The 15937-nt window shown below is 44.8% G+C and overlaps 1 protein-coding gene across 1 annotated transcript in view; it reads left to right on the top strand.

Annotated features, from left to right (window-relative positions):
* Positions 1 to 1977: 1977 nt before the first annotated feature.
* Positions 1978 to 15937, top strand: part of epha10 (EPH receptor A10) — a gene marked incomplete at both ends in the record, with an annotated part of 221563 nt that continues 207603 nt past the window's right edge. Inside the window, 1 exon segment of the mRNA XM_080515523.1 lies at positions 1978 to 2056. Within this exon segment, the coding sequence (XP_080371649.1) occupies positions 1978 to 2056 (79 nt within the window).

The raw sequence follows: 15937 nt of genomic DNA, 5'->3' as shown, positions 1-15937 counted from the left end.
TCTCAGTTCGGGTTGACGTGTTGCTTTGTTTTCATGTTTTTGCATTCAGTCGTGGTTCCCGGTGTGTTTGTGATGCCGTCAGGCTGAGTTTGTGAGAAGCTGCATAATTCAACAGCCATAGAGACGTTTTATTTTGGGACATTTCACTGTATTTTGAACCACCAGGTTTCAATAAAATATCCGTTATGTAGAAATCGCAGTCGTTGTTTAGTTTTCGACAAACATCTCGACGTTCCCGCCACGTAGACTCTGCTTCACAGCGAAGACGAGCTTTAAAAGTTTACATTTAAAGGTGATCGTGGCACTATTTTAACCCGTCCAGTCCACTGGGGGCAGCAGAGAGCTCCAAGACCGTCACAGCAACACACATTAAAGCCAATGGGCCCTTTTCTCCAACACAATTCTTTTATTTTATAATTCAAAATAATTGAAACACACACATTTCAAAACACAATGTATTTTAACTGCAATGCAGATTTAGTGCAGATACAGTTGTGATCTATCCGGTTGTAGCTGTTGAAGCTAAATTATCTTACGATAGGTAATACGTGCGGTATAGTTTTACTTTTTACGCCAGAAAGAAAAAAAACAAAAAACATATTAAGTCAAATATTAACCATGCTCTGCACCAATTGGTGGAATCAGACCAGACTGTTTTCTTTTTTTTAGTATCAATAGATAAATCATTTTTTTCATTGATGTATTTATTAATAATCCAACCAACCGATGACGTCATCATTTTTTGAAAGCTGCGCTCGATTCGTTCTACGGAAAATGCAGCTGCAGCGGCTAGCTCCGCGTTATCTTCATCGCTTTCCGCCATTTGTGAACTCGCCACTCGATACCGAATCTCCCGGTGTTTTACTTTATGAAAATACGTCCCCCCCCTTAATTCCAAAGTTTGGGATTTTCGAAAATATAGGTGGAGTTTCACGTTCAAAATACTGAATCTGCTCATCAAAGTGCAACCTGAAGTTATGTTTATATGGTGAATAAACTTCATTCTCTGAAGTTTTCATCCCGGCAGGAAGTGGACATGATGTACAAATGTACAAAACCTCCGCCAGCTGGAAATCTTCATGGAATTTCCGTTCAACAGCAATCGCCAAGTTGCTTTTCGGGCAGATATGTACAAAATATTAATAAAATGAATTAAAATTTAGTCAAATGAAGGGCTCAAAATGGAAATGTATTTTGCTCAGATCACAGTTTTTTTTTTTTTAATGCATTTCCTTTTGTTTCACTGACACTAATTAGCCATAATTGCGTCCTTGAAAACACCAGAACTCTGGTTTGGATTGTCCGATTTCAAACAAAATGAGGTGTCATTGTTTTCATTTCACAATGCTTTATTCATCCATACCCATATCAATGCCTTTAAACCATTTTGGGAAAAAAAAAAAAAAAAAAAATGTCCAAGTGCCTACTTGAGGGGGGCCTCAAGTCAGAAATTGTGGCGTCAGAGTCTTGGCCCGGCACTGCGACGGTTAATCGGATCCGCTGATATGTTCCATGTCTCGGGAACCAGTTTCAGAATGTCTGATCGTTGAAGACCCGCAGACTCTGACGGGGGGGGGGGGGGGGGGGGGGGGGGGGACGTGGATGCCGCGGAAGACGCGGCGCACCGCCGCGGCGCAGTCGACTGGACTCTGCGCTGGAAAAAAACACACCTGGCGCAGCGGGGGGGGGGGGGTATAGAAGGGGGGGGTAGAGACTTCTGTGTCGCGGCGCCTCGATAGGTCGAGTCCGCAACTCCCCTCCGCGGGACGCGTCCCACTCCATTGCGCGCGCCCGCCGTCAATCTTCCCGGCAGAGGCCCTCCCCCGAGATATGAAATAGAGCGCGTGGCGCGCAGCCTCCCCGCACTGCTCCGCTCCGCTCCGCTCCATCACTGCGCGCGTCTCTGCTGCGGTGCGTTGCGTTGCGCGCAGGCTGGAGAGCGATGACAAGAGCCCCGCGGAACCTCTCCACACAATCATGGATCTCCACAAAACGCTGGTTTCGCTGCTTTGGATATTATTGCTGAACGGAGTGAAAGACTCCCCCGCAGAGGAAGGTATGTTTCCATTTTTTTATTTTTCCTTTCAAAAAAAAAAAAACGCGTTGATCCGGCGGATAGTTTTTTTTATTTTGTAATTTGTGTTGCGCTCGTCCTGCGATGAGAAGCAGGTGCAGCGGGGAGGACGTCACCCGTAGCGGAGGGCTTGGAAACTCGCCCCACAACAGATTGCACATTTTTAAGATAGGGTCAGATAAAGAAGAAGAAGAAGAAGAAGAAGAAGAAGCGAGGCGCATTATTAGAAGCTGCGCTGTGAAGGATTTACGCATCTGCGCTCAAAAAGCAATCCCGGAATAAACCCGGAGCTTCTCAACAAAATCCATCCACCTTTCTCCGTTTTTGTTTTAAAGTCTTTAAATAATGAAAAATAGCAAACAAAACAAACACTGCTTGCGGTTATATAAAAGACAAATGTTGATAAGTTTGATTTAAATATGTATAAAACACTAAAAGAAACAAACAGACGGTGTGGTTTTTTTCCTGCCACACTGAACAAACGTTCCATCTTTATTTATCTGTTTGGAAAGGGAACAAGTGTTGTCTTCTCCTTAACAGGAAGAAATGTGACCCACACTGGAGGCTTTTTCTCATTTGGGTTGGTGCAACTGTTTCTTTGTCACTTCGCCCACTTAGAATTATTCCTCTATCTGTTTTTTTTTTTTTTTTTTTTACAAGCAGGATTATATCACTCTATAAAATCAATTATTTCTTTATCTTCCCATCAGCATTCAGCCAAGAATTCAATCAGTAATGGAGGTGAACAAGTATAATTCACTTAGTGTTTTATCAAGATTTAATGCTAATGTAGTGTGGGATTTGGGCTGCAGGCTGTTTAATTGCTCTCCTGCATTAAGGACTTGGGAGTGTTGGAGGACGGCTGCTTTTATTCCCTGCAGTTGCATTTTCTCCGAGTTTAGGCGAAGGCAAGGCAGGTCGGCAGGTCATCACAGGGCAAGGCGGCGAGACGGACACGGATTTACTCGGATACACGAGAAACAAGTGAATTTTGTGTTAAAAAAACAAACAAACAAACAAACAAACAAACAAAAAAAGGCCCTGAAGCTCAAATCCAGTGCAGAACATCCGGCCACACACACACACACACACACACACACACACACACACACACACACACACACACACACACACACACACACACACACACACACGCACACGCACAAAAGCTTAAGTTGTGACTGGCTGTGTGAGGCGTGATCCTAATCAGTTGTGTGATTGTGAAGTGGAATACAGTGTAATGCCCCCCCCCCCCCCCCCCCCCCCCCCCATCCCCCCCATCACCCCCCCATCCCCCCCCCCCTCCTCCCCCCAGGCTCTTTCCAAAGAGGCACAGCTGAGTGGCTTTTGGATATAAACGCCACTTGTAATCACTCGCACACATACGTGCCATAACCTATATGCCCCCCCCCCTCATCCCCCCCCCCCCCCCCCCCCCCATGGAGAGTGCATTTTGGTGCACCGGCGTGCCTCGTTGACACGCGGCGCTGCTACACTCGCTCGCTGCACACACGCACAACTCAGGGGTCAAATGCACACGGTGGTTTGGTTTGGCAGGGAGCGTGTTGCATGCGAGCGGACGCACGCACGCATGCACGCATGCACGCAACACGCTTCGCGGGACATTTTCTCCGTGCTCCGAGGCTGCTTTTCCTCCACACGCGTCTCGGGCCGGACGCCGCACACACGGAGCCTTTCCCACATCGACGGGGTTCCCTGGGAATGCCGGGGAAAGCAGGATTTTGGATGCTGCCTTTTGCTTAATTGATGTTGTGACGGCGATTAATTGCTGCGAGGGCGACGTGCTGCTGAAGGCTGCTGTTGGCAGCCGGTCTTTCTCGCCGTTTGCAAAGGATTTGGGAGGGAAAAACACCAGAGAATTCTTCTTTTTTTTTTTGCTGTTCTCCCTTATTCTCAAGTATTCTGTCCATATTAAATAAGCAGGTGCTTCGTTCCCTGAATGAGGAACCTCTTCAAGTGTGTTTTTCCCGCGGCGGTCCCGCCTGTCCCTCCGGGTCTCGGCGTCAGTTCAAGCGTTTCCCCGTGTTCCTTTATGATGTCTGAGTGGCTCTTTGATCAGCGCTCATTCTCATGTGGCCCCGGCTCTCATTACGAGCCCTTTAGTAGCTGTTATCATCACTTTTACATGCTCCTTTGTGCATTTCTCTGCTCCCCCTTCGCTCCTCTCCATGCGCCAGCAGCATTGCTTTAATGTCAGAACAGATTCTTGTTTCTTCTTTTGTGCCTCCCCCCCCCTCTCCCCCCCCCCCCCCCCCTCTCCCCCCCATCCACTCATATTGGTTTGGGCTCGGGTGTCCATCGTCCCACACCGGCGGTCAATCCAGCCGCTCCTCCTCCCTTCAGGTTGCTTTTCTCATTTCCCACGCCTCACCGCTAACACACCTTGGCATCTCATCGGGATCTCATTTACTTCTCCTCTCCCTCCCTCCCCCCCCCCTCCCTCCCCCCCTCCCTCCCTCCCTCCCTCGCCTCCCTGCATCCCGTCCACGCTGCAGCAGGGCTTTGGAGAACAATGGATGCAGATTGATGGAGAAACGTGAAGGCGGGGAGTCTCAGGAACTGCAGCCTTGACCCTCCCGCAAGGTTTCCCCCCCCCCCCCCCCCCCCCCCGTCGGCTCCGTCCGATCCCTCGTCGCGTCGGGACGTCTGGGCCGACGCCACCGACTCCACCGCTCTTGGCAGTCGCGCGTCTCTGTTGTTTACCTCCCGCCCGAATCCGGCTGGTACACGTCCAAATCCTCCCCTTGTCAGGAGTCGTTTGGAATTTACAGCCGACATTGTCAACCGTAAAGCTTTACGAGGCCCAGACATGAATTAGTTTATCGTAAAGTTCATGCATTCGCATCCTTCTTTTAAAAAAATAAATAAAAAAAGAAAGGCCTCCTGCCAGTATCTAATGTAGGAGTTTCATCTGAAAGGCAAGCACTGGTGACGTCCAGGTTTTTGTATCACGCAGACGAGATTGAGGACGAGGACAGTCAGAGGGACGGTGAAGAGAGTGAAGGAAGACGGAGGAGGATGCAGGAGAGGAAGATGATGTCGTCTGGATGGTTAGATGAGCTGTAAAGCACCTTTTTTTAAAAAAAAACCCAACTTGTAGCCCAGTTTGCTGACGTGCTCCACATTTGTCTGCAGGAGATTGAAGGTGATCAGAAAATGATAGAAATGAAAGCTGCTAGTTTGTTTTTGTATAACAGACGTCAGTGCTTCACTTCCTGTTGACATTGGTTTGAGTTTTATTTCCATTTTAGCAAAACTAAAATAATGGGTGACGACTTAATATGATGAGTTATAATGCACCGATTCCACAAGTTCCGAGTACGAGTACTGATCTTTAGCTAAATGCTAATACCGAGTACTGATACGAATACTTATTAAAAGCCATTAAGCCTGTTTTCATATGCAAAAAGTACACAATTGATATGCGTCACTGTGTCTACATTAGCATAGAGCATAACGTCTGTGTATAATGTTGCTGATGGATGGACATCCTATAATACTCTCTGGGTTATATCAGGGAGTTTTTCTGAGAACTCCATGCCGTATCGGACCTGATGCTACATACTGGTATCGGTACTGGTATTGGTACTGGTCTCGGTGCTGGTATCGGTACTGGTATCGATGCATCCGTATCGGTACTGGTATCGGTACTGGTATCGGTGCATCCGTATCGGTGCTGGTATCGGTACTGGTATCGGTGCATCCGTATCGGTACTCCAAACTTGCAAACTGTGCAGGATTTCTGTAGTTTCCGTGGTTGTATATAATAAACAGCGTCAGGAAAACTATTCAAAGAGTTTTACAACAGAGTCCCCGACGACCCGCCGGTCATGTGACAGCTCAGCCTTGATCTTTTCCATTAATACGGACCGTGTCTCTTGCTTTAGATTTTTTTTTTTTTTAATATTTCTCTTCGACTCTGTTCAGTGAAATCAAAAGGCCTCGACATCAGCGGAGTTCTCATCTTACTGAGTTTTAGTTTCATTGTCTGGAAAAAAAAAAGTCAGATTTTTCGTAAATGCATCTCCTGAGAAAGCAGTTTGATGTGAAATGTATTCGGCAGATAATGTTGACTTTCTTTAGTGTTTTTTTCCCGAATCAGATTTCCCTACATCTTGAATTTGCAAAGTCGCTTTTATACAATTCTCTGGAGACTCGTTATAAAGCACTGCGCCTTGACTTGAAGCTGGTCAGTGGCACTGTTCAAAGTATTTAAAAAGTTAAATATCTCAGCCTGCACTGCATTGATTTTGACCTTTCATTTCAAATATATCACTCGAAAGTCTCCCAGCTTTGTTGAAGTACTCCTTGATTTGTAGTGTCATTAAATGTGCTTTAGTACTTGTGTTTATAGCATGGAGGTAAAATAAATGTGCTCATTTTCTGGGCAGCTACTCACCTAATTGATACAGACTCCCCGATCGCAGACACCGGCGATGGGCTGGATTTGTGAAGGGAAAATAAAAATAAAAGCCGAATAAAATACTACAGCTTCATGTTTTAATTCGAATTAGTGCAATGATGTAATGTAGTATTCTCGATTAAAAGCCTCTATTTAGCACCCATCAACAAACATCATTCATTTCAGTTCGGTTTATAGGAATATACAAAATGACCTGAATAACCGAAACGTACGTCTGAGTTTGAGTTTAAAGGTCTTGACATCTGTTTATTTACAGTTTGTAACTGCAGAAGTTTTCGTTGCATTTTGCAGCAGAAGGTTTCATTAAAATTGGCTTCATGTTGAGATCGCAGCCATTCTCTATTTACTTTTGTGAAAATATCAACATTTTCACCATGAACGGGCAACAAAGACAAACTTTACAGTTTAAATTGAAAGATTTCAGAACTTTCTGAGGCGCAAAGTTCTGTTAGCTTAAATGTTTTTTGTTTTTTTTGTATCAAACGAGCAGCCCACGGTATTAATAGTTACTATTTGTCCCGTCGACCCGATCGAACCGACCATCTGTACGTTGACATGGAAGTTATTCTCAGCGACTTTTCCATCCGACTTCTCTAATTTGTTGTGTGATGACAAATCCGATAATTAGTACTGTGGGGTGATCAGACTGACTGATATTGGGTTTGTCTGAGTGGTGGCGCTGCCCCCCCCTCCCCCGCCCCCCCCCCCAGGCAGGCCTCAGCTGGGACTAATTGCCTGTGATTGATGCGGGGTTATTCCAGTTCCGTCGGTCCGTCTCCGGCTGACGAGGACGGCCATTGGACCTGTTGGATCAGACCGCCGTGACCTCTGTGAGTGATTTGTGGGGCGTTGTGCCCCCCCCGGGGGGGGATGTTGTCACTTCCAGAGGTAGGGTGAAGGTAGAGGCACAGGTTGTGGTGGAAATGAAGGAAAAAGCAAAGCCCCGATCTCAAGGAGCGATGCGCCGGAGGAAATCGGTGACGAAGGCGACTTGTTCCGTACGTTACATGTGATCAAACAGACCGAGGGGTTAAAATAAGACGTCGATGCAGCGGCTCAGCCAAGATCCTTATTTACCTCACACTCCGCCGGAACAACACGGGGACTGATTGGCCGATGAATCGTACGTGCAGTAGAGAGAACGTGTGTCTATTGACTCCCAATGGAGTCGGCGGATTCCTTTTGTTCGGGACGAGGACGGGGACGGGGATGGCGTTGTCGGGGGTCGTTCTGCTGGATCGGGGGGGAAACGAGCCGCCGGAGGAGGTGTGGGAGGAGGGACGAGGGTCCAGCACAGGGGGGGTAGGCAATCCTGGTCCTGGAGGGCCGCAGCCCTGCATGTTTTCAATGTCTCAGCACATCAATACAGCAATTAGTGGCTCCTTGTCAAGCTCTCGAGAGCCTCGTCATGATAACAGGTGTGTTTGAGCAGGGAAACGTCTAAAACCTGCAGGACTGCGCCCCCCCCCCCCCCCCCCCCAGGACCAGGATTGCCCACCCCCCCGGGGCTAGCAGGTGTTTCAACCACGTCGGACAGTTATAGTGGCGGCGCTTTGTGCAGCAGCCGCTGCCGCCGCCGCCACGTCTTTATGTAACAAGACTGTCTGTTTTTTTCTTTGTTGGATTGTAACTGTAGTCAATTCAACACATCGCCGCCATTTTTTTTTTTTTTTTTTGTGCGACTTCACGGGTCCGTTTACATGATAACGGGTGGAACTTTCTGAAAACGCTCCGTCTCCGTGCCGATTGCAGAAACGCTGCTCACTGCGGCAGCACGGAACTCTTCCTCCACTGAATCTTTTACCGATGCTGACATCGGTATCGGCGCATCGCTAACCTCCTGAATGCTAACCGCTACCCAGCCTGTGCTAAAATCAAATGTTAAATTGTGTTGGGGGAGGGGGGGGGTAATCGACTGGTGGCAAGAGCGAAAGCAATGAATAATAAAAAAAGTGAGATGATTGACAAATGAAAGAAGAAAGGTGAGACGCATACTGAGAAAAACAAATAACACAGAAATGGTATTTAAACAAAAATTCAATCAACTCCGCTCAACCAGTTTCGAAGGAAAAGTATGAAATATTTGCTGTTTGTATGAAAGTTTCCTGTTTTACATAATTCATTACAGAATACGTTTTATTTTCATTGCAGTTTATCTCATGGCTTGTGGGTTTTTCATATTCCATTGATTAAATACATGAACAATCGGAATTGAATGATCCTTTTAAAGCACAGAAATAAAAATAAAAGTAAAAATCATTAATGTACATGCCTGTCTGGCGCTAAAACCGTGACACGCTTTCGTCTTCCACCTCGTTTCAGGATGATTCAGTTTGTTGAAATTTCGCTTTCCAGAGTGCGAGGCGTCATTATTATATTGCGTGTTTGATCGGGAGTCCAAAATGTTAATTCTAATGCACTTTACAGAAGCGAAGCAGCAATCCTTCACGTGAAATTACAGTCTTTGGGTGACTTGCGTTTTAGCTGAATTACTATTGACATTCATCAGGATGGTCGAACCCTTAATTAAACTAATTGTTTTACTTTGTTACAATTCAAAGGGCTTCACATTATATATATTCTGGCTCCAGGCCACGTTACATCTGTAAACTTAATGTGATTTTTTTTTTTTAGTGACGATCATTGATATGTTTGATTTATGCCCAAAAATGGATGAAAATATGGGTGAAAGATGAGAAAACTGTGTATAAAACACTCTAAATGGTCCGGGCGGATACGTGCGTGTACGTATTTACTACCAATAAAGGCAAAGCGACAAACAAGACACAGGGAAATGAGAGTGGAGGAACAGGCAGTGCGTCTTGTCTTGAAGGGGAAGTTCCTGTGTTGACCCGAATACTTCTTTACCGCGGTGCGTAAACCAACATGATGGTCGTGGCGGCAGTCGTAGCGGGAGGACGACGTAAAGCGACTGACGAGATGCCGCTTTGGCTTTTTTATTTATTTTTTTATTTTTTAAACATTTTCCAGTTTTAATTGTCTCGCCGTCGCTTGTTGCCAGTGATTTCAACACCAAACTGTAGTGACTCATTAGGATGAAGTTTGAGTCAAGTTCTTAGTTTAAATCAACTCTGTTGCAAAATTTGCTTGTCTCGAATTTTTTTTTTGTTTTTTTTAATTAGTATTTTATTGTTTTCCAAAATGTACGTATGTATATCAATCCTTCACAATACAAGCACATTTCTCCCAAACTCAATGTCCTTTATAATATCCATACTTGTAGTAAAAGGGAATACTCACACAAAACAAAGGAAAAATAAACAGACAAGAAAAAGAACAATATAAATAATACAAAAATACAAGAAACAGTTGTAGCTCAGAAAGTGAAATCCATTTTCCATTTCATCAAACGGAGCACAAAAAAAAAAGCATCAACTATTAACCTTATCGTCTTCAAGCACAATGTACTACATTTTTAACTACATTTATAATGAGCAGCAGCCATTAAGCGCAGTGGCATCACGGTGAGCGGTTACCATGGAAACCGATGGAACCAAAACCACGGCTGTCTCACACCTCGGCCAGTCAGTTTGGCCGCAACACGGCAGGAGAGAACGACGAATGGAATCTCACGTTTGTCCCTCGTGCAGGCTCACTTGCTCAATCTGATTATTTGAGTCGTTATTAAAATGACCGATTTATTTCCAAAAGGGGGGGGAGGGTTCTACACTCTGTGGACCAGGGGCGCCCACACTTTTTCAGCATGCGAGCTACTTATAAAACGACCAAGGCAAAGTGATCTCCCCACTACAAAAATGCAAAACATATATTTATTTTCAAATATATTGAGGATTCTTTATATGTACAATGTATAATGATGTACCTTGCAAAACCGTACGAGCCAATATTGTGCAACACGACATAATTAACTATGAAAATTTTTTTGTAATTACCTGAGTTTACTTTGATGTTGCTTTGATCTTTGGTATTGCGACGGTCGACTGGCAGACGAGACAAACGCACTTCGAAAATGACATCGTGAAAAAAAAGCCCACCTCCCATTCCTCATGAAAGTGACACGTCTTCGTCTTCTCACTTGGTCCCACTCATTTTTTGGGGGGGGGGGCTTCAAATTTGCGGTAACTCGCTTGACTAGCTTGTTAGCTTCGCCACACTTAGCGTCGTTGTTTGCGCGTGTGCGGTGGTGACCAGAAGGTCAGAAACATTCAGCCGCCATCTGACGCTGCGTTCGATTGTACTCGTAATTCGGAAAGGTAAATTAGTTTCATTACACCAGTGTCTATTTTTTTTTTTCTAATGTCATGCGATTGACTATTACTACCTTTGCGATCGACTGGTAGATCGCGATGGACGTATTGAAGCACCCCTGTTGTGGACATTCATGAAAAACGTCAACAGTTTGCGTCCAAAGGGTTTCAATGCGCGGCTTCCCTGCGTGTCTCCCGGCGATCTTGTCCGTTGTCTGAGGTTTTTTCGGCCTCCGTCCCTGCTTTTCTGTCACATTTTGCCTGAACGGCTTCACCGGGTCCAGTTTTAATGAATCTATAAAGATAAAAGTGACCATCTGATGTCGTATTTCTGGAGAGTGCGGCGTCGACGCCGAGCTACTTCAGCAAAGGCACATATGCCTCCATGCCAGAGCCTTATGTAAACATCTCAAGGGCCTGTTCTCGAAAGGTTCTTCAAAGGTTATATGCAAAAATGTCTAATAAATATAAAAGAAGAAGAAGAAGAAGAAAAAAAAAATCACTCACCACCCACACTGCCAGATATTGAGAGTAAACACATATTTCTGCCTGATCCGCGTATGGATCCCTCCAACACATTATTCATCTTTGCTGCCTTTGTTGGGATACTAATGGATTAGAGGAGTTCTTGTTGGCAGGCTTTTCACTCCTGAGGAGTCTAAAGTTGATAAATGTCACCGGTGTGTGTTTTTTTTTGTGTGTGTGAAGCCGCGGCGGCGCTCTTGGCAGAATGTTGATGTCGGCGTGCCGTGCGTTGAGCGCAAACACAGAACTGCATTAACGCGGGCCTGGATGTGGGCGGGCACGCTGGGAATTCAACTGACAACTCGGCGGAGCTCAGTCAGTCTGCCACCCTCACACTTCCAGCATTTTCATTTAATTTCCTTCTCTTTTTTTTTTCCTTTTTTTTTTTGTTGAAAACAAAGTCGCCCACTCGTTTGTGCTGGAAAAACAGATTCATCAGAGTGGATTTTTTATTTATTTATTTATTTCTATTTATTTTTTCGGGGCGAGGAGAATTTCAAGCTCGCGAGTTTATTCACTTCGTATCGTCGCAGGATTCAGAAGAGCTGCAGACCAAACACTCTGACAATCTGACAACTGCCCTTGGAAACCGAGTCGGTTTCATCAGTTTTTCTAATTTCTGTATTTTTTTTTTTTTTTTTTGGCTTCATGTGACTTTTGTCCCCCGCCGTAGCCGATAGGCCCCGAAGGGGGATCTTGAAACAGTCTCCGTACGTACGTCCGTCCGTCCGTTCGAACGTTTCTACCTATATCTCGGCAACCCCTGGGCCCACAGTGACCAAACTTCACATGTGGATACATCTCAGAGGGGGAAGGGATACTATGGTGACCTTGACCTAATTTGCATATTAAGTAGGTCACAGGGTCACGAAGTGCTTAAAAACACATTTTGGGCTCTGGAGGCCTAGGTTCTTGAGCTAGGGCTCTGAAATTTTATACACACCTACTAGTACTCTGGGGACACCCTCCAGCATACCAAGTGACCTGACCTTGAAGATTGGTAGGGTTTGAAGTTTGCTCGTCATGGTTGCACAATACATGTATTTTCATGTAAACATTTCTCCTCATTTCTCAGCAACCCCTGGGCCCACAGTCACCAAACTTCACACATGGACACTCCACCTGGGGAGAAGGGGCACCATGGTGACCATGACCTAATTTGCATATCAGGTCACAGGGTCACTAAGTGCATAAAAACACCTTTTGGGCTCTGGAGACGTATTTTGACATAGCTTATGAAGAAGACCTTTCAGATTCTACATAATTGTCTACTAGGACCCATGGAACACCCTCTAGTGTACCAAGTGTGCTGCCTTAGAGCTGGCTTTGTGAGAAAATATAAAGCCCTCCGGCGGGGGATTGGCCGAGCAACGGCCTTCATGTTTTTTTTTTTTCCCCCTGCCTGTGTGGAGTTTTTTTTTCTTTTTTTTTTTTTCCCCTCCTACAGCTTTACGAACATGCGTTTGCAGTTAAATGGGGACTTTGAAATTTCACTCGTCGTCGGCTGGGATCGACTTCAAGCCGCTGGGACCCGAACTGGAATAAAGCCGCATCCAAGATGGCTGATCTTTGAAGACTTTGTGCTTTTTTTGCCAGTTGATGCACAGTCACATCATTTTCCATTTGGAATCTGGGAGCCACACTGTGTTGGCAACAGGAGCGCGATGTGACTACTAATCAAGTCTTCCGTTCTGCAGGTTGTTTTGGAGCCGTGGGTTCGTGTTTGAGGTTCGGGATTCCGCTGAGACGATGTGAAGGAAACCTCGTTTAAAACGTTCTCTAGTAACGGTTGCCTTCGCTAACATGCAGGGCCAGTTTGTTTTTTGTCAATGGATGTGCCACAATCACCAGCAGGCGAAAACTACAGTGGAAGAGGAAAAAAACAACGAATGCAATTGAACCCAAATCAGAACTTTTCTCTGTACCTGAGAAAGTTTCTTTAAGTTGTCGAGATAAGACGCAAAACTTTCCCTGTATTTTTGGGTTCCGTTCACATGATGCCGATCAGGAATTAAGTAGTGACTCGTTACTCTCATATGACCTCATTTTTTTCAGTAACGAGTAATTTAACGTGTTACTATTTCCAGTTTCTTGATTATTATGTTATTATATTATTATATTATGAAACAGAACACACACACACTCACAAGCAGTTCATGCAGCCTCTGCACTCACCTGACCCGCCCCCTTCTCCACTTTCAGCCAATCACAGGCCAACTCGCTCTAACGATGCGTTCAGGTGCCAACAAACAACAAACATCACCACTAAACCATGTCATTGCATCACTAACACAACTGCAGAGACGTTAGACTATTTTCGTAATTTTCCTGAGTAAAAATATATATTGGCAGGAAGCCCCGCCCCCTTTTTTTCCCAATCCATCAATTGAATCAATCAATGAAAGACATTATTGGCCCCCAAGGGCCCAATTAAAATAGTTTATAGAGCAGGCAGTGCAAATATATGAATAGATAAATAGTGCAACAACAGACTACAACTACTACTGGGTGAATAAATACCAGTTATAGTAAAAAGTCTGATAATAAAACGGTGAATCAGATATAAATACAACAAAGAATGAGGTTTAAATATGTATGAACAGGAGGCCGGGCAGGGTTGATTTGTTTTTTGAAGTTACTTTAAAAAACAAATCATCAATAAAGTAACTAAATTACTTTTTAAAGGAGTAGCTAGTAATAATTGCTCAGTAATTGGATTACTTTTTCAAGGTAGCTGTGGTTCGGAGCCTCTGAAAATAACGTTTTATGAAAATACTTGGACTGTGTAGACGGGGCAAAAACGCAACTTTCTGGAAACGGTGACCGTGGAAACGCTGCTACCGCCCATGTGCAGTGTGGTTGCAGTAACTAGTAGTTCTGCACATGCTCAGTAGACTTTTGCTCCGTCGTGTCACGACTCTCAGTCCATGTTCTTCTGGGATTCGCTTTATTTTGACGGTCACCGTGACGACGCTGTCCACTAGAAAGTCGACGTATTCCCGTCGTCAATGTTTCGAGCCGATTGTTCTTCATGTGTGGTTTTATTATGAAAACCAACCAACAGCGGCCGCTAGTGGCCATACATGCTCGCTACATCGTTCTCACAGTTTCTGCTTTTTGCTGCGTAAACGTGGAATAATTGTAAAACTAAAACACAAAACAACGCTTGTTTTCACTTGAAACTTGGAAACCTAATGGAACCTTGGAAACCACACGAGGGGAGTTTGGGCTCGAACAACCGGGCCCCGTGATTGGAGGACAACCGGCCTCACGTTTAGAAGAACATCGGCCCGAATCTCACACCGCGGCGCGACTCTGTTCAAATTATTGCCGAGTTTCCCCGATTGCATTTGAATCCGTTTCACTGCTCTGGGTGTAAACAAATAACTGAGCGAAATGAAAACATGATTAAAACCAGAAAATACACTGGGCCCCAACAAGTCCCCGGTAGGTAAACAAAATATATTTGTTTGTGACCTTTTAGGGAAGGCGTACAAGAGGAGGCTGATCCGATGTGATGTCTCTGGAGGCAGCGTGGCATCATTAACGTGTGCCCTCCAAATTCAGTGCGATCACAGTGGAAAATCAAATCTGCTTAATGATGTGAAAACGCTATGGTGGAGGATTCATGCAGTTTAGATGCCCCCCCCCCAAAAAAAAAAAAAAGCACTTTGTTCGATTTAGGAGAAAAGTAAGTGCTAAATTAGGATTTGAATAGTACAGAATGACTACGTTTATAGGAGTCACCTAAACTTGGAGCGTCATTGTAGTCAACTGCCTTCAAATGAGTCACAAAAGACGACTTGTCATGTTAATCTTTAGCGCCTTTGTTTTGCTCAGTTTGCTGTTCCGCAGAACGCATGAAGCGTGGAACGGTTGGTGTGATTTAGATGTCACGCCTCCTCCGATTTCAAGTGTCTGCAAATCCTCGGTAGTTCCACATCTCAATGAAAAAAGACTTCTGAACCTCATTGTGAGTGGGTTCTGTTTGAGGGACACGCTCGTCTGTCAGGCTTTAAACACGACGACGCGACGCGACGCGACGCGACCCGGCGCCGCTGGAGCAGCTGCTTCAAAAAGCGCTTTCATTTCCGCTTGAAAAGTTTTGATGTTTGGGAGAAATTTCTGCTCATAAGTCATAAAAATTGGAGGAAAAAAACAAACAAACCCCCAATACGTTAATATATCAGGCCCCGTTTAAACGGCAATGGTTTCAAGTGAAAATGCAAAACTTTTGTTACGTTTTGGAAAAGCAGCTTTTTTCGTTTCCACAAATAGAAGTGGTGTATAACTTAGACCAGGGGGGGGTCAAAGTCATTTCAGTTGAGGGGCCACATCCACCCTAACCTGACCTCTGGGGGGCCGACAAGTCAAACATCACACATTAAACTGCAGATATGGACAAATGCAAAGTCTTTCCTCCTTTTGATCCTTTTGCAAGAATTTGCCAGTTTATTCTGAAATATACATATTAAAGGAAATCAGATATTATATTTGCAAAAACACAAAAAAAAAAAAAACCCTCAGTCTCCTGTATCTGGATATCGTATTTTTATTCAGGATTAAAACAATTTACCATCATCTGGAAATTGTTTTGAGTTTACATGTCTAAAGTATCACTTCACACAAGTTGGACTCGTTGTTTTATTGTGAAAGGCGTTGCGT

The sequence above is a fragment of the Blennius ocellaris genome (genome assembly GCF_963422515.1).
Source record: "Blennius ocellaris genome assembly, chromosome: 20".
NCBI lineage: Eukaryota > Metazoa > Chordata > Actinopteri > Blenniiformes > Blenniidae > Blennius > Blennius ocellaris.
Note: the sequence above shows the minus strand (reverse complement) of the source record. Positions and strands in the feature narration are given on the sequence as shown.